At 39.8% G+C, this 21,677-nt stretch overlaps 1 protein-coding gene across 3 annotated transcripts in view; it reads left to right on the plus strand.

Annotated features, from left to right (window-relative positions):
• The window catches only part of ncor2 (nuclear receptor corepressor 2), a 109,406-nt gene that overhangs the window by 54,887 nt on the left and 32,842 nt on the right, over positions 1-21,677 (plus strand). For all 3 annotated transcript variants that reach the window (XM_028032987.1, XM_028032988.1, XM_028032989.1), the window contains exons 9-17: positions 2,849-2,915; positions 4,207-4,379; positions 4,489-4,582; positions 6,848-7,026; positions 7,538-7,592; positions 7,680-7,775; positions 11,248-11,468; positions 13,898-14,058; positions 15,171-15,233. In XM_028032987.1, coding sequence (XP_027888788.1) covers positions 2,849-2,915; positions 4,207-4,379; positions 4,489-4,582; positions 6,848-7,026; positions 7,538-7,592; positions 7,680-7,775; positions 11,248-11,468; positions 13,898-14,058; positions 15,171-15,233 — 1,109 coding nt within the window. The remainder of the gene's footprint in view (positions 1-2,848; positions 2,916-4,206; positions 4,380-4,488; positions 4,583-6,847; positions 7,027-7,537; positions 7,593-7,679; positions 7,776-11,247; positions 11,469-13,897; positions 14,059-15,170; positions 15,234-21,677) is intronic.

Raw genomic sequence — 21,677 nt, forward strand, 5'->3', positions numbered from 1 at the left:
TATTCGCCCATAAAAAATCGAATCTGTGCCATTTCCATGTGGCACTAATTTGGATGCGTATCTGACCTGCAGTCTGAACGATCATGTCGCGTTTTGATTGTCATTATTGTGAGACATGCATCATAATTCTGCACCAGAAGAAATCACACACCGTAAATCCAGATGTAAACAATAGCTGAAAACAAAAATTATGAACTTATGAAGGAAGTCTGCCAGTGAAGCACCTCATGTCACAACCCCACAACTCTTGACTCTGACGACACATCCAAACACACTTTTTTACAGAAGTTGCAGTTATTGCTCCACAAATAATTGCTCCACATTGCTATTAGTTTTGCTGTCTTTTTATTAGCTTCTCTGGCCTTATGATCTTGTGACCATGCGGTTGGCTCCCATTGCTGAATAAACTTTAAAATTGTTCCATAAATGGATCCATCCATTGCTACTTCTGTAAATAGTATGCTGCTGTGTGGCGTCTATTGCTGTGGAGTTTAATTAGTGGAATCAATGACAACAAAAAAGGATTTCAGCCAAAAATCGGAATTGAGCATCAACACCTTCTGTGAACAAAGCTTTGGAGTTCTCCTAATCTCTATTCTTACATGAGACTGCAGACATGGATGTTCTTTTTTGTGTTACAGAATCATAAATTATAAAAAAAAAAAAAACATAAAAAAACTAATTTGCTGAACGATGTCGTATTTAATTTTCATCGGGTGACCAAAAAATTTTATTTTAAAGGCAGGATGCTTTTTTTTCAGCAGTGTCGGTGACTAAAAGTTTCGTCCATGTAAAGTTTTTTTAAAGAAGATTTTAACTCACGGAGACACATCTGAAGGTTGTCATGGGGTTTTTCTTCCACCACTGACAGTGTAGCTCAGGCACAGTGGCGTACCACAAGACAATCCTGAACTATTAACCGCTCGCTGCCGTCTTCACTCCTTTTGATCACCGCGCCGTTTGATCAGTCTTATTGCCTCAAAGCAATTAACTGAAAACCGCTTTCACTCCGTCTTTGTGTGCACGTTATTAAATCCCAGTGTGTCAGTTTGACCGAGCACAATTAGCTTCTTTGTTTTATTAACCGGTTTGATAAGTTTGGCATTGATCCCCGCCGGCAGCGATGGCCACCGATATCTCTGTGGATCTCTGCGAGCACAATCCCCTCCTCCTGGTTCGCATCCCGCACATACACAAGCACGTTCACACACACACCCACGCACGCACTCCCCCCCACCCACACACACACACACACACACAATCAGTCAGCTGATGAAAAGTAGGCCGACATCCCTGCGTAACTGCACACACCGAGGACAAAACTTTGAAGTTCAGGCCTTTTTTTTGCCCAGCTAGCAAGCCTGAGCAAAAACAACTGCAAAACATCTGTCGCAAGTCTGCATATAATGAATCTTTCGGCTTTCGTGTTTTTTAAAGTATTATGCCAAATTACGGCGTTCTCCAATATCTTAGAAAGCGCCCGGGCTTAGAGCGGGACAAAGGGAACCTTTTTGCAGGGTTACGGGGCTACTAATCTCGTCTTTTGCCATCTGGTGTGCAGAGGACAATACCATCTCTGTCTTTTGAGAAGATCTACTTTATCAGGGTTGGATTAAATTATTATTTTTTTTGGTGTGTGTGTGTGTGTGTGTGTTTGTGCGCTTCACCAGATAGGTTCTCACTTGTTATGCACAACATGGGTATATCACCTCTATGCAGCTGGATTTACAGTCATTTTTCTTGCTGCAAAGTCATGGCTCAGCATATGTAATTATTTCTAGAAATCATGCTTTTTTTTTTTTTTTTAGACGAGGCAAGTCTTTGCATGTTTGCTCCCCTTCATAAAAGCCATATTATGTTGAGATTACCTCACGCACCAATGGATGGCACCTTTTTTTGTTTGTTGTTGTTTTGTTAGTCGTGTGTCCTTGCCTCGGTCCAGCGGGAACCAGCAGCTCAGCCGAAGTGTCTAACATAGACTAAGATTACATTAATCAGTGGAGAGCATGACCTTACAAGTGACAGATTAAGTGTCAGGAATAAAACTCTTGTCTTGCAGCGAAGAAAGAGACAAACCGAGCAGCTGCCTAAGGAGATTACTGGCCTTGACCTTTATTTGAAGCTACTAGTCAGGCCGTTCCAAACACAGACAAGTTTTATAAGTTTGGCTCCCCTCGCTGTCCCTTCCACCCAGAAGCGAGATTGAGTTTATCAAGCGGCTGCACTCAAGGATCGGCGTTGTTTCTGTTTATGTGAAAGTGTAATGTAAGATAGTTTTTTTTTATTTAGCATTCATGCTGTAAAGAATTGAGGTTGAAAAGTGCAAACACACTGCCTCATCGCAGTCAAAAATGTTTCACCCTATATCTGGAAGCAGCAATGAAATCTAATTTTTTTTTTATTGGTGTTTTGTATGAGCTAGATAAAGTTAAAGTTCTGCGTAATTGAGTAGTGGAACAAAAATCACTGAGATTTTTTACTAAAACAAAACATACTGCCTGCTTTTTTGTTTTATTTGGGGATATTGTAGTTAAGCTTGTCGCAATAAATCTATTAATATCATGATAAATTGAAGCTCGCTAATTTCCACACCTTTCAGATTTTATTTGCAAAACCTTGAAAATCATCTATCATCTACCAACAAATCTAATTGTGTTGGTTTGTCACATGAAATCTCTTAATAAAATCAATTGGGAAAACGTTCAATAGACATGGAGACACTGTATATTTGGGGAAACCAAATACTTGAAAAGATGTGATGAATGTAAAGTCCAACCATTGACATGTAGACTCTTTATGTTTCAGGGTCATGTGGTTTATTCCTAACTTTCCTCTTTTATCCATGCAGAAACCACGCCATGAGGAAGAAGCTCATCTTGTATTTCAAAAGGAGAAACCACGCTCGTAAGCAGTGGGTAAGTAGAAAACTCCGTTTGTGACTCAGCTGGGACTCAGCCAATGACAGGTGACTGGTGTGAAACCGGGCCAGCTGCTCAGCGAAGTGAGTGGCCATTTTAGACCTGCCGAAGAGTGGGGAAAAAAAAGATAAAACGCTCTGTTCAGGTCCCTGGGAAAGCAGAAAACAAATAGAATAAGATTTCCCTATGTCTTTTGAATTAATTTTCAGCCAAACACGGCAGACAACTTTTTGAAACGTTGATATTTTTTGATTGGCGGTGTCTGTAAATGAAATCCAAAAAGCATGGCTGTGAAAATTAAGGATTTTTGCGAATCAGCTGTCAAATGTCCACAAGATTGATGCTTTTACTCTCTTTTAAACGTGTTTGATGCAAGACAGAATGAAAGTCTGAGCAACGGGTTAGTGTCTCCTCTCCTCTCATGTTGTGGGGGAGGCAGCTGTATGTGCAGAGATATCGCCGTGTAGTTTATGGGCCCTCTGAGGGTCATGTCTCCACCAGGGTTAATAGGTTGTCTGTGATGGAGGCAGAAAAACTGCACCGTCTGTCTGCCAGACCTCTGCTCCAAATCCCGACTCTACATAAATAAAACATTTTAGGGCTGCAAACTAATGATTATTTCAGTGATCAATTATCCTGTTGCTTATTCTGACGATTAATCGGATAAAAACATTTGGCACATTCTACAGATTTTTCATTTAACCACTCGAGCCTTTTTTTTACACTTTTTTTAAATACATTAAGTGGTCCAAATAGGCAAATAATTCAGTTACTTAAAAAATAAAATTAAAGAGCATTCTATTAGTGTACTATTGATCTTTTGTCACAAAGAATGTATCTACAGCTAAAGAAATACTGTTTACTAAGTTGTTTTTATTTATTTTTATTTTTTTACTTAAAATTTGATAGTAAAAGGTCCTTAGGAGTGTTTTTTAACAGAATTTAAATTGACTTTAGCTGAAACTATGCCACTTAAGGCTTTTTAATAGAACGTATTTCCAAAGAGTTTTTGTCGTAAATTAAACATTTTTTGTATCGTTTTAGCTTAATTACTGCTCCCAGTACGTTCTTTAACGAAATGGCCTTTTAAAAAAAATCTGGATACTTCGGTTAACGATTAATCAGTAACCAAATTAGTTGACGATTATTTCAATAAACAATTAATCACAATTAAATTAAATTTATTAATCACGATTAGATAAATGAATTTGATTAATCGTTTGAGGCCTAGAACATTCAGCGTGTCACCCTGCTTCCTCTGAGTTATTTTCTCGATTCAATCTTGCAGGAGCAGAAGTTCTGCCAGCGGTATGACCAGCTAATGGAGGCCTGGGAGAAGAAAGTGGAGCGCATTGAAAACAACCCGCGGCGCAGGGCCAAGGAGAGCAAGGTGCGGGAGTACTACGAAAAGCAGTTCCCAGAGATCCGCAAGCAGAGAGAGATGCAGGAACGAATGCAGAGGTGGGATTTCACTAAAGACGCGTAGCAGAGCGCGATCGCCTCCAGTGCTCTGTTATGGCCGCCGTTTTGAAGAATCACCAACAGGATTTTTGTATTTTTGTGTCTGCAGCCGTGTTGGGCAGCGAGGAGGTCTCCTCACCTCAGCCGCAGCCCGCAGTGAACATGAAGTCTCCGAAATCATTGATGGAATATCAGAGCATGAGGTAAGCTCTTTCTGTTAAAATTGGTTTGACCCCCACCTGAAATTGCCCTTTGGCAACTGTTGGGTTTCAAATGCGACTCTGCAAGAGAAAGGTAAGTTTTGTTCAGAATGCTCATTTTCCTAATCCATAGGCAGTTGAAGTTTTGGATTCTTTACACTCAGCTACAAACTTTTAACTTATTTTTGAAGTTTTCAGACATCCTGTTTTTAATTTTGTTTCTTTTTTTTTTTAACAATTCATGGAGACCACAGATTGTGTAGCTTTAAACCATTTATACATTTCCTCACCCAGAACAATCAGTTTCTCTCTAGGCTCCATGTTGTGCTTCAAAGTTCTTGTTGTTGGTAGAGTTCTCCTTGAAATGTGAGCTAAACCTCAAGTTTGTTAAACTGACAGAGGAACCGGGCAAGAAATTGATTTTATTGATTAATCAAATTTTTTGCTTTTGAAAATTTAATTTTAGGAAAATCTGGATATTTTGGGATTCCATAGTTCATGCTATCAGGATCCAAGGCCTGTCATCTTGTCAAACAAGCCTGTTTGACAGCTTCTATTTATCTGGAAGAGTGAAAATATTTTATGCCATTTGTAATATCTTTTTCAGCAGTGAAGCAGATTTATTTTACTGAAATACAAAATTTAATTTGGTGTGTAAAAAATCTGGGATTTTATTTTTAAGCCAAATTGCCCAACCCCAACTGGCAGCAACTTGAGTTAAAATACTATTTATTTAATTATTGTAATATAGTTTGAACCAGTTTGTTGCTAAGAGTCTAAATAGAACCACGGTTTTGCAAAAATTATTTTGTAAAAGAGTAATTTTGTAAAAATAATTGATTAAACAAATCAAAGGATGAGAATATTTCTCATTTTTACTGCAGGAAGATTAAATTAGCAAGGCAGAACTCTTCCTTAGGAAACAGCCTTGTAAACAAATAGTTCTTACTAATGCAGCAGGAAGCAATGATGGAGATTTCTGATGGCAGGCTGCCAAACATTTCCAGCATTTTGACATAACTCATTTCAGTTTAAACTCACTCACGCTGACTCATTGTTTCACAATGCTTACACAAATGAAGTCATCTAACTTTTAGGTAAATATTAATGAATTAAATGTAAGAAACATAGACTTGCTCTCAATTTTGTGAGATAAAAGCTAGGCTTTCTTTACAATGTACTAATAATGGCTTGTTTAAGATTCAATAATCAATCGGTCATTAGAAAAAATTGCTGCAATGCTGTTGGCATTGCAGCAATTAAATCTTCCTTATATTCTTATCACTGACTGGCTTTTTTCTTTGTACCCACTTGGGTTTTTGATGGCTTTATCTTTGTTTTTGAGCTCCACGTGTTTACGGTTGGAAAGTCTCATTGCCATCACCCTAATCATTCGTTCCCTCTAAGATCTCTAAAGAATTGCAATTAATCAAAAGAATTTAAGAGTTTATTTACAGCTACCTGTTCTTTTGTCCAAAATATGATTTGAGAAAATCTGACTGGGGAAACTGTGAAGTTTTCAAAAGGAAAGAATTTTTGCAACCACAACACATTAATGGCAATAAATCAAACATTTCTTGAGGTTTCAAGTTGATTTACATTCGTTTTCTAACATTTGGGGTGGAATTGTAAAGCTGAATGTCTTCCCAGTTTAACACCACCATATCTTCACTCTCATTTACCATCTAAGATCCAGCCTCATGTTAAAGATTTGTTATTGCTTAAATTGATCAAACTGCTTACACTGTAGTGTAGCATCATTTCATTGTCCTTTTCGAGCCCTGATATTGATCACAGTGCATTTCGCAACCTGCTTAGTCAGCAGTAGAGCTGACTGGTGATAATGGGAACTCAGTGGTTATTTTTATTTTATTTTATTAACTCTACAATATATAATGGTGTTTAACTGAAAATATCAAAAAAACATTTTTAGAAACTTTGATTTTTCTACTTGACACTAGAAAACACAACTGTGCAAATAAATATGTGAACATTCTTACTTTCTGCATTTATTAAGCTCAGGTTTGAAGAAAAATACATCTAAAAAAGCTTATTTTAAAGAAAAAAAACATCTCTACTCATAGGGTTGTACTGATGACTAAATTATAAACAGAAAATAATTCAATGTCTTATCTCCTATTAATTCATTAGTCTTAAAAAGGGCCATGTCAACCAGAAGTGATTTCTCTTTTAGCAGCAGTCTGTTTACTCCTGGATTTTTCTCTCTCTCTCTTTGCTTTCTTTTTCCCGTCTATGTGGCACGTGCAGAACACGGAGAAGCAAATGCGGCAGCTGGCCGTCATCCCCCCTATGCTGTTCGACGCCGAGCAGCAACGCATCAAGTTCATCAACATGAACGGACTGATGGACGACCCCATGAAGGTTTACAAGGACCGGCAGGTCATGAACATGTGGAGCGAGCAGGAGAGGGACACTTTCCGAGAGAAGTGAGAATCCCCCCCCCCCCCAATTATTGTAATTGTTGCCGGTAAAATGAGTCGACTTAAGCTCCATACACAAAGTTCTTGGCAGGTCTTACGCCACAAGTTTTAACGTGCCTTACTCCCTATAAAATTTGCGTAACCGATAACGGGTCAGTGAGGGGTTTTTTTGTTTTGTTTTTGCTAAGGAAGTGAATCTTCCCCTTTCGTGAGCACTGAGAGCAGGCTTGGAGCTACCAAATCAAATCAAAAACACACAGTAAAACTGGTGACTTTTAAGTTACCCACATACAAAGAGCTGTAGTTTCCTCTTTGGGTCACACTCACCAAAACCAAACACTTGCTGCCTTCACCAGTAACTGTCATCTGGGATGTTTCTTTCCACATCTAAGATGATTTAAATGAACCGTTATATTTCTCTTTTACAGGCCATGTTTTTTTTATGTTGTGATTTTTGTAGCCTTACTCTGGAAGCTCAGACGATTTAAATCTGATCAGCCTTGTTCTCCTCTTAAAGGTTCATCCAGCATCCTAAAAACTTTGGCCTGATTGCTTCTTTTCTAGAGAGAAAGGTATGAAATGCTTTTTTTTCTCTTTTTGCTATTTTTGGAGTGATTTTGTGTTCAGAGGAAGTGAAAACCTTTACATTTGCATTTCAGACGGTGGCAGAGTGTGTGCTCTTTTACTACCTGACCAAAAAGAATGAAAACTACAAGAATATAGTGCGGAGGAACCGACGCCGAGGGAGATCTCTGGTACTGTCACCTCTTAAAATCACCTTTTCATTCAACTGGGAAGCATTATGTTAATATTGTGTACATGTACAGGTTTCCTGAGGCTGAAAATTAAGGCATATACTGCTGTTGCTGGTCATTAGCTGATAGATATGAAGCTTATTTACTATGTAACTTACTACTCTGAAAGTCATGTTATTTCCTGTTCTTAAACACACTTGGCAAAGATTAGCAACATATTTTTTGATGATTTTTTTTTTTTTTATCATCAGAAAGCTTGACTGTGCTCTTATGCAGAGGAACAGAAAGGAAAATGTTGCTCTGACATCATTTTCTTGAAGATGTTCGATCAGTTTCGGATTTCAGGCCTAAACATATATTAGACAAATCATTGACAACCTTCTTAAACATTTGTGAACACACACACCTTTTTTGTGTGTGTTGTAATATATTGAGCTACAGGATTTTGAAATATGAACTATATTCTTGGAGCGTTTTCACATATTGTCATGCCACAATCACAGAATTCAGTGGACTTTATTGGACTCTATGTGACAGACCGATGCGATGTACAGCAAAACTGTAAGCTGGAAGGTCAGTTAGAGCCACCAAAAATAATCCCCATTTACTAAATACCAAAGATAATGAGGGAAAGAATGTCACAGATGTATTTATAAATGTCTTCAAGAATGATAACGGCCTCTTTAACCAACGAGGGAAAGCCCAGATGATGGTGTCATGGCTTTAAAAGCTGACACATCTTAGTTCCTTGGAGTCACACCTGTGGACGTATTCTAAAGCCTCACCTCAACATGCTGCCTTCATGTTTGACACAATGGGAAAGTCAAAAGAAATCAGCCAAGATATCAGGAAGAGGATTGGACCAGTCTAGTTCATACTTTTCCAGATGCTTGAAGGTTCATCTGTTCAAACACTTATTCGTTATAGTCAAGACATGATGGGACTAACTAACCGCCATATAAGGAAGAAGACGAGTTCTGTGTCACAGAGATTAATGTATTTTGGTCCAAAATGTGGAAATTGACCCCAGACCAAAAGCCAAAGACCTGGTGAAGAGGCTGGTAAGACAGTGTCCCTATTCACAGTGACCCGACATGGGCTGAAAGGTCACTCATCCAGGAGGAAGTCATTGACCCAGAAGAAACACAAAAAGCTCAGATTGCAGATTGCAACAAAGATCTTAATTTTTGGACACATGTCCTATGGTCTGATGAAACTAAAGTGCAACTGTTCGGGCATAAGGACCATTGTTATATTTGTAAGAAAAAGGAGGGATGCTGGTAAGCCTGAGAACAACATCTCAGCGGTGAAGAATCAGAGTGCCAGCGCCATTTTTGTTGGATTATTTTGCAGCAGGAGGAACTGGTACACGTCATAAAAGAGATAGCATTGTGAAGAAAGAACATATGGTGAAAATGTTGAAGTAACATCTACACACATCAGCCTGGAAGTTAAGGTGGAGACGCAAACAGGAAATTGATCTCAGCGTATAGCCATAGTGGTTACAAAGTGGCTTAAGGTCAACAAAGTCAATGTTTTGTTGTGGCCATCACAAAACTCTTATCAGTCCTCTAGAGAATTTGTGGGCAGATCTGAAAAAGCATACCAGTGAGAACATTTATATAAACTTTTGATTTTGAAAACATTAATAAATACATTTTCGACACATTACTTCTGTAATTACTCTGACATTAGCATTGCTTATTTTGTCTCTGGAGATTTCGAGTTATTCAAAAAGCCCACAAGTCTGTTAAAGCTCATTTAGTTTTGCTAATTAAATTTCTACACTTATTTTTTCTTAAACCGGCCACATGTTGTGCCTGTTCATCTGAAGCTATTCATCAGACACAGTGGGAACGGCTACAGAAACGGCACTTTAATTTGCTCGTGACCTTTTTGTTCTGAGCGTATCGTGACGTCTCCTGGCCTTCCTGATGAAGTCTGCACTTTGACGTTCGCTCCATATGTTCTGTGTTACATCTAATGAGCTCACAGTGACGGAAAATGGGTGCTCAGAGGAGGAAGCGAAAGTGCATTGCTGTACATTGTATGAGCCGGAGAGAGACTGAGTCAAAGTGCTCCGTCCCTCTCTATGGGCAGTCACTAGATCAGCCCTGGGGAGATTATTTCATGGGGTTTCAGTGATGACATACAGAAAGAGAGAGACTTTTGACGCATCTTTTGTTCCACTTAATGTTCACTTACCATAAAATATCTATGAGTCAGTCTATGTATTGGTGCCGGTAGATGGTAGCAGCTGGTTTTTCCCTGGATGAAGCAGCTAATGCAAAGATGGCTATTAGCAGAGACCAATTGTGAATATAATAAGATAATGCAGCATTGAAGGTTCTCTGTTCTGAGTGCGTGGCTGTAGTAGTCTGAACTCTAACCCTGAAAGCCCAGACAGGCAGGAAGTTGGTGAGGAAGTGGTTCTGGGTGCAGTTATACAGCAGAAATGCTCTGCTATAATTTCGGAACTCTTATTTCCTGTTTTGTTTTACACCTTATGACAATTTGTAGATTTGACTTGAAGGTTAGCGGGTGTTTTGTAGCTGAACTGAATCGAAACCAAGATTCTGCATATAAGCGAGCGAGAGAAAAGGCTGTTTTACTTGTTCCAATGTTATTCAAAAACTTACTTTGGGGAAGTTATTTCGTCTAAGTGCCAGTCGACCGGAGCTTGTGACGTGTGGAGGTAAAGTATTAAACATTGCATCTTTGAAGGATCGAACTTTTGAAAAATATTTGTGGGTAAGAGCTCCAGAGAATGGTGATGTTGTACCTTAACTTATGATGTGACTTGAAGTTTGCTCATGAATAGATTTTGAAAAATGTGGTTGAGGTGGAAAAATTGCCGGTTTAGATATTAAATGTATAAATCAAGCAGAGATCTTGCAATGATTAATCATGAGCATAAGTTTAGCTAATAGGAATATAATTCAAGGTGATAAATCTCTCTGTAGCCTTAGGAAAAACCCCCTTACCAGCGAGGCTAATCAAAAAAAAAAGAGGCTTCAGTTTATTAGAGAGCACAAGTATGAGTCTAAGCAGCGATCTAGAATAGGTCATGCAGCCTGATTAGTCCAGATTAATTCTGTTTCAGAGTGATGGGCTCATCAGGGCCAAAGCAGCGGTGGAAATGGATGCAATCATTATTTAAAAGACTTAAGGGTATAATTGTTTCGACGCGGTGTTGTGATCTGAGGGTCTAAAGTGTTTATCCATCAAAACAAATGTTTTTCTCTTCGCTTATGAAACAAGTTTACTGTAAATTAGTCAAGCTGAAGGTGGTCCAAGATGTTAAACGAGACGCATTATTTTTTTTCCCCCTTCAGCCGACCGTCACGTTGGATATTTATAACCAGAAGCTTTTTACAGTATTCACAGCCAAAATCCACTATCGCTCAACCGTGAAATGTTTTGGAGATGTGAAATTTACCGGAGCATTCTGATGTTTGTCCTTTAATTGCAGCACGGCCAGCAGCAGCAGCACCAACAACAGCACCAACAACAGCAGCAGCAGCAGCAGCAACAACAACAGCAGCAGCAGCAGCAACATCAGCAACAACAGCAACAACAGCAGCAACAAGTGAACCGGAACAGTCAGGACGACAAGGAGAAGGAGGAAAAAGAGAAGGAGGGGGAGAGAGACGAAGAGAAAAATGAAGCTGAAGACAAGGAGGATGGAATGAAGTGAGCCGCTTTTGAATTGTTCTGAATCTTGCCTGAAATGAAGGCTGTTCGGCACCCCAAAACCGTGTTAAAGTTATGAAATTTTTTCATTTCCTGACATGCACTTAGTCCAAAACTGAAGTTTGAGTCAGAGCTGTACAATGAATCAAAAATCTACCACTAACTGCTTGGATAGCAATAAGTATTAGGTAGTTGCTCTCCGTGGCTGGCTGTTTCTGTTTTTTTTTAATTTTTTTTACTGTTGTCACCAGAAAATGTTTCCTGGTGACATTTGAGTCATTTTCTAAAGTCACTCTTGGTTTGCATACGCTGTTGTTACCAATAGATCATGTGTAGCCTGATGCATAGTTTTTAATAGTTCATATTATTGAAGTGGGCAGAATGAATTGTAGTACTGAACAGTAATTACATATACAACTTTAGTGCTGAGACGATTAATCGATTATTGAAATAGTCGTCAGCTAATTTTGTAATTGATTGTTAACTGGAGTTTACGAAAAGGCCATTTGCTGAAAAAGCAACATATTCTGAGGAGTAATTTTGCCAAACCTGTGCAAAAATATGTGCATTTAAGATGAAAAAAAAAACTTTTAATCTCTAAATATGTTCTACCAAGATCTTCTCAAATTTCATAGTTTTAGTTTCACACGCTTGAAGTTCACCAAAGGAAAGCTATATTATTGGATTTTAGGCAGTAAGATGCTTATTTTCTTTAGAAAGAAATTGAATTATTGATTTGCATCTTTCAAAATGTATTTCTAATATTGTATTAAAAAATGGCTCTAGAGGTTAAATGAAAAAAAATTTGTAGAATTTCTTTTTTAAATCCGATTAATAGTCAGAATAATTGATTGCTAAATAGTTAGTGGCAGCCCTACACAACTCACTGTCTGGGGTTTGTGTGTGAAAGCAGAAGGACAATAACGCTGTAGACTAACTAGGCATAACATTATGACCACTGGCAGGTGAAATAAATAACACTGCATATCTCGATATCATGTTAGTTGTTAAAATGTAATTTTTTGAGTCGGTTTTATTTAGCTTAACCCATACATTCCCAAATAATGTAATCGCATGCCACATATTGTTCAGATATGGTGAAGCCCTAAACGTATGCGTTTTGGAAAGCTAGAGTGGATTTTAAAATCTATTTATTTCAAAACCTACAGCCAGGTTATTCTTTTCCGGCTGCTGTTTTCTTTCTGCTTCTTTTCCCGCTTCTTAACTTGATGCCAGATCTTCTTTCTCCCACATTTTCGAAGCTTATGTCTCTTTTTTGTTGTTCTTTTATTCTTTAATCCTGGATTGTTTTTTTTTGTGTGAAAAATAATCTCTGTAATTAAACTAGGTGTCACTTTGACACACTGTGTGTTGCATGTTGCGTGGGGGTGGGTGTGCGTGTGTGTGTGTGTGGCACTGGGTGGGTGGACAGGTGGATGCAGTGATCAACGAGCGAATGTTTTCTGGCTGGGTTCCTGCAGAGGATGAAAAACAACAGATGGAACATCACGGCTTTCTGTTGCCTGAGAACTAAAATCTCTGTGTCTGCAGTTAGGTTGTTTATTATGCCGTCAGCTGAGGTTGTATCCTGCAGTTGTTTCAAGCAATGCCAGCCCATATTTATAAGCATGAAAAAGAAGAAGATGATGATGGTGATGTTGATGAACCAGTGGCCATTGCTTCCCTGTTCTGAGGAAAGGCCTGGGGACTCTGTGGCTCTTTGCACACCCTGCTGCCTGCGTGTCACCCCGGCACAGCTGGCTCGCCTATATTTAGAGCGCTACTAGCTCCCTTTGGCAAGATTAATGGAGTAGGAGGAAGATGAATGGAGGAGCAGGAGGTTGAAGCTTTGTTGCCATCTCCTCCATGCCATTGTGGCGACACGCGATAAATTATCCTGAGAGTAAAAAAGAATGAAAGAGCAGTGTAGGCATATCGTACATAATCATAATTTGCTCCCCAACGTCTCTTACTAAGCAAGATTCCATTGTCTTTTCAAATTGCCCAGAAATATGTGTATTTTAACTTCAATTAGATAACTTAAAGAACTGAATTGTGTGATTTATTTATTTATTTTTAATTATTTGCATTTCTGGCAGAGGACCTGCCTTTTAGGGATTGTCCATAAGTAAGGTTAAAGTCTTAGCCGTTCCAGGTGGTTAGCCTGGCCTTTTTTCCCCCCTCAAACAACAATTTTGATGTGTCTGGCACCATTGTACTGTTAAAGCCTCAAATGTTGTCCATTTTAAAACAATTTTGCACTAATTGCAGTTTTCTGGTTGAACACAGATCTTTCAAAAGCCTGACCTTCTGATTCTGACTGATGGTGACTGGGTGTTCTGACAGGACAAGGATCCCAACCACACCCTGCTTTTATTAATTTATTAATTTGTAGCATTTCTGACTCTGTCGTCGTCTCTACAATGCAGGGATGACACTTCTGGAGAAGATGCCGAAGACAAGGAGCCCACTGTGGCTTTCAAGGGAAGACGAACAGCGAACAGCCAGGGCCGCCGCAAAGGCCGTGATACCCGCTCCATGAACAGCGAAGGAGAGGAGACCACCACTCCGCCGCTCAGCAACGAGCTAGGTTAGCACAAATGAGCCTACTCTCATTTTCTTTTCTTTTTTAATCTTTACTAAAAGTCATGAATGTTGAGGGAGATTGCAATTTGAAAAGTTGCTTCAGAAAAACATGAAATCCTGAAAGTGTAGGACAAATCAATGATAATCTTTCATCACAGAAAAAATTGTGAAGTCTTTAGCTAGAGGCTAATCATTAAGAATAAATGGCAAAAAATAAAAGTTTGTATTTTTTAATTATTAAATAAAATTACGTAGAAGTTCTAACATCAGTGATATTAGACAGACAGGGTGACCTTTGATCTACTTGTAGCCTCATGTTCTGAGCCACCAGAGTGTACTGTTGTTCTTCTGTTCTCATTGTTTTCTTTTGCAAACTCTTTAGCAAAAGGGACACGCATAATTAGCATAACTCAAATGAAATCTGTCTGAAGTTTTCCTGCCTCAAAAACAGACCTATTACTTGAGAACAAATAGTCGTGCTACGCAGTGTTTTCCTGCTTAGATACCCCCGCCCCACACCCCTTCAGATAGTAATTCAGTCATGTAACGCTTTAACTCCGGGCTAGTATAGGATTTGTGATGTTTCAGCAGTTGTGTGTGCATGCCGCAGTCGTTCAGTCACAGGGATTCCCCAGGTGACAACAGGGTGGAGGAGAGGGGGCGGCTGGCAGGAAGCAACCCCACCCTTGCCACTGTTTGGTCTTCTGCTGGTTAGCCTTGCCAACCGGCCCACTGTGCCCTTCACAAGTCCATCCTAGGACGTATAAGTGCAGGCTCCAGCCCTCCTGACAGCCTGGCTCACAGCCTATGCAGGGAAAGCAGCCAGTTGTTATGTCTATAATCATTAACTGACTTCTCTCCTTGGATTTCCTGCTTCCTCCATCTAAAACAAATAGTCCTTAGCAACCAAAGCTGCAGTGCTTCAGTGCAAGCTGCCCTCCCCCCCACCCCTTTGATTGTTTTTTTTCCCTCTTCAATTCATTTCTCTTCTTCCTTTCCTAATGTCAGTCACTCCCTAACTGACTTCATGACAACTGCCCGCTCCCCCGCCTCCTCCCGCCTTCTCTAACTCGCTGCTTCTCTATTTTTTTTTTTTTTTTTTTTTTTTTTTGACAGCCAATCTGGAAATGAATGAGAGCTCTCGCTGGACTGAAGAAGAGATGGAAACAGCCAAAAAAGGTAATGCAGATTAAACTTTTCGTCTTCTCGCTCCGGCAGCCTCGCTGTGTGTTGTAACGCTGTCGTCGGATCAATGAACGTTAGCCGCCCGAGCGACGTTTGAAAGCATCGCCGAGCGACACGGGTGTGACTTCCTGTTGGAGAGGCGGCAGCTGCCACGTGCTGCGAGGTTGTGTCTGTGCGTGTGCTTCTCAGTCTGCTTGAAAAGGCGTTTGTTGCTCTTTGGAGCCGTTTCCCTTTCTCTCTGGGTCAAGGCAGTTCGGCTTTTATCAGGGAGGCTGTAAAGTCTGTCCCTTATCAGCAAGCCCTGCGAATGCAGCAGTCATTAACTCGGGCTGTTTATTGTCCCTGACTGAAGATTACCCAAAAGCCTATGGCTGATTTGCAGAGGTCACTGCCATCCTGCCCGTTTTTGCTCGGCACTAGCTCTGTGTGTGTGAGTGTTTCCCAGAGTATTTGATTTGTATATTGGTTGAACCTCAGTTACTGATTGATTGAGCTTCTCAGATTCAGTGAGCTCTTCTGCATACAGCTGATCTATGTAGGATTCTTTCATCTTCAGTGATGATTTCCCTCAAATATGTTTAATTATTATGTTGAATTTAAAAATTTTATTTAATTTGGACTTTTTGCATTAGTAAATTTTCGACATTCTATGTGGAATAAATATCCTTTTTAATCTAGAGGTCCCCCAGTTAGAATATTTCTATTTCATCTCGGCTATCTGGTTTTTGTTACATAAACCATAGCTGAGTCCACTTTTTCTTCAAGAATTATATGAAGTATTGAACAATATACAAGTCACCAATCATTTTTTTATTTATATGTTCTTGATTTTTTTTTAATTTTTTTTTTTTAAACGAGGACAAAATTATTACTAAGTTGACATTTTTCGCTTTCTTAAGCATCCAAAAGACATGGTTTTTGGTAACATGATACCAAGTATCATAATTTTGCTGTACTCCATTAACATTTGCTACACATTTAAATCATAAAGAAAAGTGGATTCTGAGGATCAACATTAGGAGCCACTGCTGCAGATACAGTTTAATTTTAAATTGCTTCTTACATCTATCAAGGTTTTTTCTTAAAATATGTTATTGATGCAGAAGCTGGCCAACATAGTTTTGTTTTCAGAGGAAAATCTAAATTTTCCTCTGAAAATTTAGCTCTACTAATCCCAATTAGTAGAGCTAATTGGGATTAGCTCTACTTGTTAGCACTTAGCGGGGAAAGGTTTTTTAAATTTTTTTAGCCATTTTAAAGTTTGCGATGGGTCGGTCATCTCTTGTTTTTTTATGTCAGAATTTTAATGTTCTAAATTTTAACATCTGTCAGCATTTCTTGAGCAGGCAGCTATTTTGGTGCCGTTCACATGCAGTTGGTTAGACTCAGGGTGTCTGTGCATCCTTAAAAAGTTGTAAATTCATGCATCTAAAGTTAAGGCCTTAAAATGTCTTAAATTTGCTTTATAAATTGTAAGTTGTCCTTTTATATGATAATCTTAAATTTTACCAGGCTGTTCTGTCTGGTAAAAGTTTGAGTCTCATGCAGACATCTTCATTGCATTCTGTGGTTTGAGGTGGTTGAGGCTACCGATAATTAGCTGCTAATGTACCCTTGCTAGCTGGCTAGCTTTTCTGTGTCTGTCAGGGGTAAGTGCAACTCTATCACTAATTGGCTGGACAACATTAATTTTCACCACTGGCTTACTTCTGTTGCCAACCAATACAATGCAAAAACAAAAAAAAAGTTTTAAGCTTGGCGCTACAGAGGCTTTTGTAATGCTTGGTTGTAATACAGCAGGATCCTCCAATCAACTTTTATATTTATAGTCTATTAGTCATGCATTTCATTCCAAGGTGGCATTAAAAAGTCTGAAATTTGACTTGCAGATACCCAGAGATTGTCTGATGTGACCCCTTTCTTATTACTAGTCCTTGTCCTCCATTTTAAATCAACCAAAACTGACTTCAAATCTGCTCAGCTTTAGGTAGTGTCTCCTACTAAGTGTGTCTGTTTTTTCTTTCTGTGAGTTACGAGGTTATTTAGTGATAACTGCCGTTGGCCTTGCTTGAACACGGTCCTGTGTAGTAATCCTGGTTAATGTCTTCAGTTCCATTCTCCTGCCGTGGGATTAGTGGGGCACTCCATCCCAGAGGATTAGCCTGGCAGCTCAGTCGAAGCAGAGCTTCTATGAAGGGCTTATGTAACCACAAACACAGGACTCCAGCTACAGTTCAGTAAGCCCGAGAGGAGGAGCTGCTCTTAATGTTTTTCATCAGTTCTACCAACCATCCTCTAACCTGCCCACGGGGATCGCGTCGCTCCGAGACGCTGAACGTTGCTACCTTCCTCGGCCCGTTTCTGCACAGTGTTGAATTAAGCTCGCTCGGGATGTCTTCCAAGTCATGTGCTTGATATGTATATGTTTTAAAGAGGCTTAGGTGTCCTGATGCTATTGTATTTATCCCCTTGAGCTAACCAGATCTGAATAATGGCATTATTGTTCTTGGCAGAACATCAGCACTCCGGCGTGTAGTTGCCAGCCAGTTTAACCTTAAGCAATGGCTCTGCTTGGATGGTTTGCACTGATCAGATTTTTTTCTGGCCGATACCAGTTTCAGATTTTCGTTAAGGGCTGTTTATTCAGATTTTGGCTTTTATTTTCTATAGGAAAAGTGCAAATAAGAGTCCAAAATGTGCAGGTTGTTCTATGATAGAACTATTAAAACTAGATGTGTCCCGATCCGATATTGATATCAAAATCAGTTATCAGCCAAAAACGAGTTTTGGAATATATTGTCCTGCATCTACAATCTTGGATACAAGCATGCAGACCAACTGGTTAATAATGAATGAATCAGTTATCATTCCTATTGTTGTCGACTATTGTGCTCTGTTACACTGATATCACTTGATGAAGCCTTTTCTAACATTTCCCACTACAATATAAATTACAAAAGTATGTATGTTTCGTGTTGATATCTAATCGTGTAATTATCGGTATTGGCCAATATTCAAAGCTGAAATATTTTTATCAGAAGTGAAAGAGTTGCATCAGGACACCCCTAATTAAAATATGTCTCCCTGAGCTTCAGTCGTTTTTGTTAAACTCATGAAAGCACGTCGAAATACATGTAGTTAGTTGTTATTATGTAATGGAGATGGTGGGAGTTCTGAGTTGTCCAGTAATTTACCTGCCGATCAAGGGGAAAACTGGCCTATTCCGATCTCTGGTCACCATAACCCCTTGGCAACTGTTGCGTCTGCATTCCCTCGGCCTCATGTGCAGCCTTCTTGGTCGGGGGTTTATGTAGGTGCACTAATATGGTGCAGGAGAAACCCATTTAAAGGAGCAGCAGGCAGGGAAGGCCACGCTATCTCTCCTCTCTTTATTGTGCCGCCGTCGCTTTCGTCTCTCGCTCCTGTCTCTGGGTCAGAAGATGGCAGCGGCCCAGATTGGCAAGAGCTGTGGAAGATTTGGCAAACACCTCTTTTCTTTTTCTCCTCCGCCCCCCAGTCTCCCTTCCTCCCTCTCCCCCTCACTCTCTGTTGTTATAAACTGAAGAGGTCACATTCAAGATGAAAAGCAGGTCAGTCAGGAAAAATGTGAAAGCCTTTATGCTTTCTCATGGTATCAACATCAACTCCCCCCTCTCTCTCTCTCTCCTTCCTGTGTGCCCCTCTTACTCTCCACTTCTGTATCCTTTCCCTTTCTCCATTGTCTCTCTGGCTCCGTGGCTGGGCTCCCTCTCTATCTCTTTCCTCTCCCTCGCTGCTCTCTGTTTACTCTTAGACTGCCTGAATGTGTGTTTGTGTCTGTGTGCAAGAGTATTAACAAGAGAGACGGAGGGAGGGCGGGGGTGGCGGTAGCGGGGGAGTTCTAGCGAGTTTGTACTCACTCATGCGTTTGTCTGTTCTAGTGTGTGCGTGCGTGCCGGCGCGCCTGCTGGCAGAGCAAGGCAGGGGGCGGGACAGACCGACGGAAAGAGGGAGGGAGAGAAAAAAAAAAAAGATAGGAGAGATCAGATGAGGGAGAGAAAGGCTGAGCATAGAGCGCCGCCCCACAGTCCCACTTTCCTGTGGAAGTCTTCTCAGACGACCGCCATTGGGGGAAGAGACGCAGCACAGCAGAGCAGCACTCACCGGAGCGCTAGGACGACATTAGCGGGAGGAAAAAGGAGAGTGAGAGAGAGAGAGAAGAGCATGTGCCATTTCGGAGCATGTCAACTTGACACCGGCTCAAGTTTCCAGCCAGCTGGCAGGAAGAGCGCAGCTACCGACCTGTTTTCATCTCCTCTGCTCTGGATCGGAAGGCCCAGCCCCAGAAGAGCCTCTCAGCCGGGGCTCTAGAGAGACCACAGCGTCCGACAGAGCTGCTCCGCCGCTGGGCCGCAAAATCCACAACTGAGGCAAGGGACAGGGCATGTGACAGACAGGAACAACAACTTTCTGGCCGCACCAGGTGTTGATTGGACTTTTTCAGGGAGGAGCTACTGGAAGTCGAGTGTTGTGATTGGGTGTGAAGTCACCACCTGTTTCAGCATGGCTGCCGCCTATTGGATGTTTGTGCCATGTGTGCTCCTGCGGCAGCTAAGTTTCTGAGTCAACCAGAGCTGATTTGTATTGTGTGCTGGCTTATGATTAAATCAACAGTGTGCTGCTAGGGTGTCGAGACAAAGTGACCTTTTGCTTTCTGTAAATGAACTTTGCTTACTGTTTTAGCTTTAATTCATGCTTCTGCAAAGAGTTTGTCTCACTTGTTTAAATATGCATATTTGGTGGCTAATGGTGCCTTTGAGCATGTTGTGTAACAAGGTACTTTTAGGGAAAAGGAATCCCCCTGCTATATATATATATATATATATATATGTATATATATATATATATATATATTGTGGGACGGCTGTAAAAGGTTAATGTGTGTTTGTCACATGTCTTGGTCCCCATTGAGAGAGTTCGAGCAACTGGTTTGACTTCTCTTCTTTGCTAGAAAGGCTTTTCTACTTCAAACTGGAACATTGCACGTGGTTGTTGATTTTTTATTTTTTTTAATTAACCTTTATAGGAAAATTGACAGTAAACACTCAGATGATATCTAATGCCCCTGCAGACAGAATAGAAAAAAAATTCAGTTTTGTGTGGAGATGCACCAATAAGAATCCAGCAGCCGCTTTCCGATCTCTAGCTTTTGTGATACCTATGTTGCTTGACACTCTACTTGAAAAGTATATCGTAATATGATACATGAACATCATTCAAAATATTATGTTCTAGACTCCCTGACATAAGTAGTTTTTTTTTATTTATGTAATTATTTACATTGGGAGCAGTGGCTCTTAAATAGGGTTGTTCTTAATTAAAACACAAAATAATTAGAGTTGATATTTAAAACTGATCTTGAGAGAGCCTGTCCTCCAACTTTTAGATGCATCCCTGATCCAACACACCTGAATAGCCTCTACAGATCTTGGCGAGATACTGAAAAGCTATTGATTTAAGGTGTGTTCGAGCATTGATGCATATAAATGTTGCAAGACGGTACCTCTTAAGAGCTGGAGTTGATAATATAGATCCTTGTTTTAACTCTGAGACATCCAAATGGTAGCCAACTTTTTTGAATCTAGAGGGGCTCCATGGCAAAGTTTCAATGCTTGCAAAAGTATTGAAACTAGCTACCTTGCAATAGAAAGACTTTCTGTTATCTTTTAAATGTATAAAATACAGATTTGTTTTCTATATTCCTCTGATTTAATTTGTGAACTTGGCACTAAAAATGTCCTGCTTTGATTCTTCTTCACTCAGTAACGGTGTCAACACTGAAGAGTTTTACAGTCAGTGCAACCTGTAAGAGCTTGGTTAGACTTCAGGTTATTTCATCCCTTTGCTAATTTGCGTATCCATTTTGTACCTACATAATACCATTTCATAATAGTAGTAAACTCATTCGTACTCAAATTTTTAAGTCATCACTTATTATTAAGTCATCACTTGTATGATTATTTTACTTTTGTAGGAAAGTATTTTCAACTCATGGAGTAAATGGTGGTAAAGATACAAAATTCTCGCAGTTCAATTTATGGCTGTGCAATATATCAGCATCAACATTGGTATTGGCTGATTTGTTCACTCGTGATAGTGACGCAGTGCAGGATTGTGGGAGATTTTATATGAAGCAGAAAACACTTTCACAGTGTTGAACGTGTAGGGGAATATACAGTATATAATATTGGTCAAAATTGGTTATTGGCCATAACAGCAGTATTAATATCGAATATCAAAATGGGTCCAAATTGTCATATCCCTAATTCAGTTTGTTTTACTTTGTTCCTATTTTCTTTGGCTCTGAACCGTGTCTGAACCAGTTTACTCATCAGATTTGGCTTAGATTGGGACTCCAAAATAGGTTTACATGACTTCCTGCTGTTGGAAATTATTTAT

This window comes from Xiphophorus couchianus, chromosome 12 (assembly GCF_001444195.1).
Source record: "Xiphophorus couchianus chromosome 12, X_couchianus-1.0, whole genome shotgun sequence".
NCBI lineage: Eukaryota > Metazoa > Chordata > Actinopteri > Cyprinodontiformes > Poeciliidae > Xiphophorus > Xiphophorus couchianus.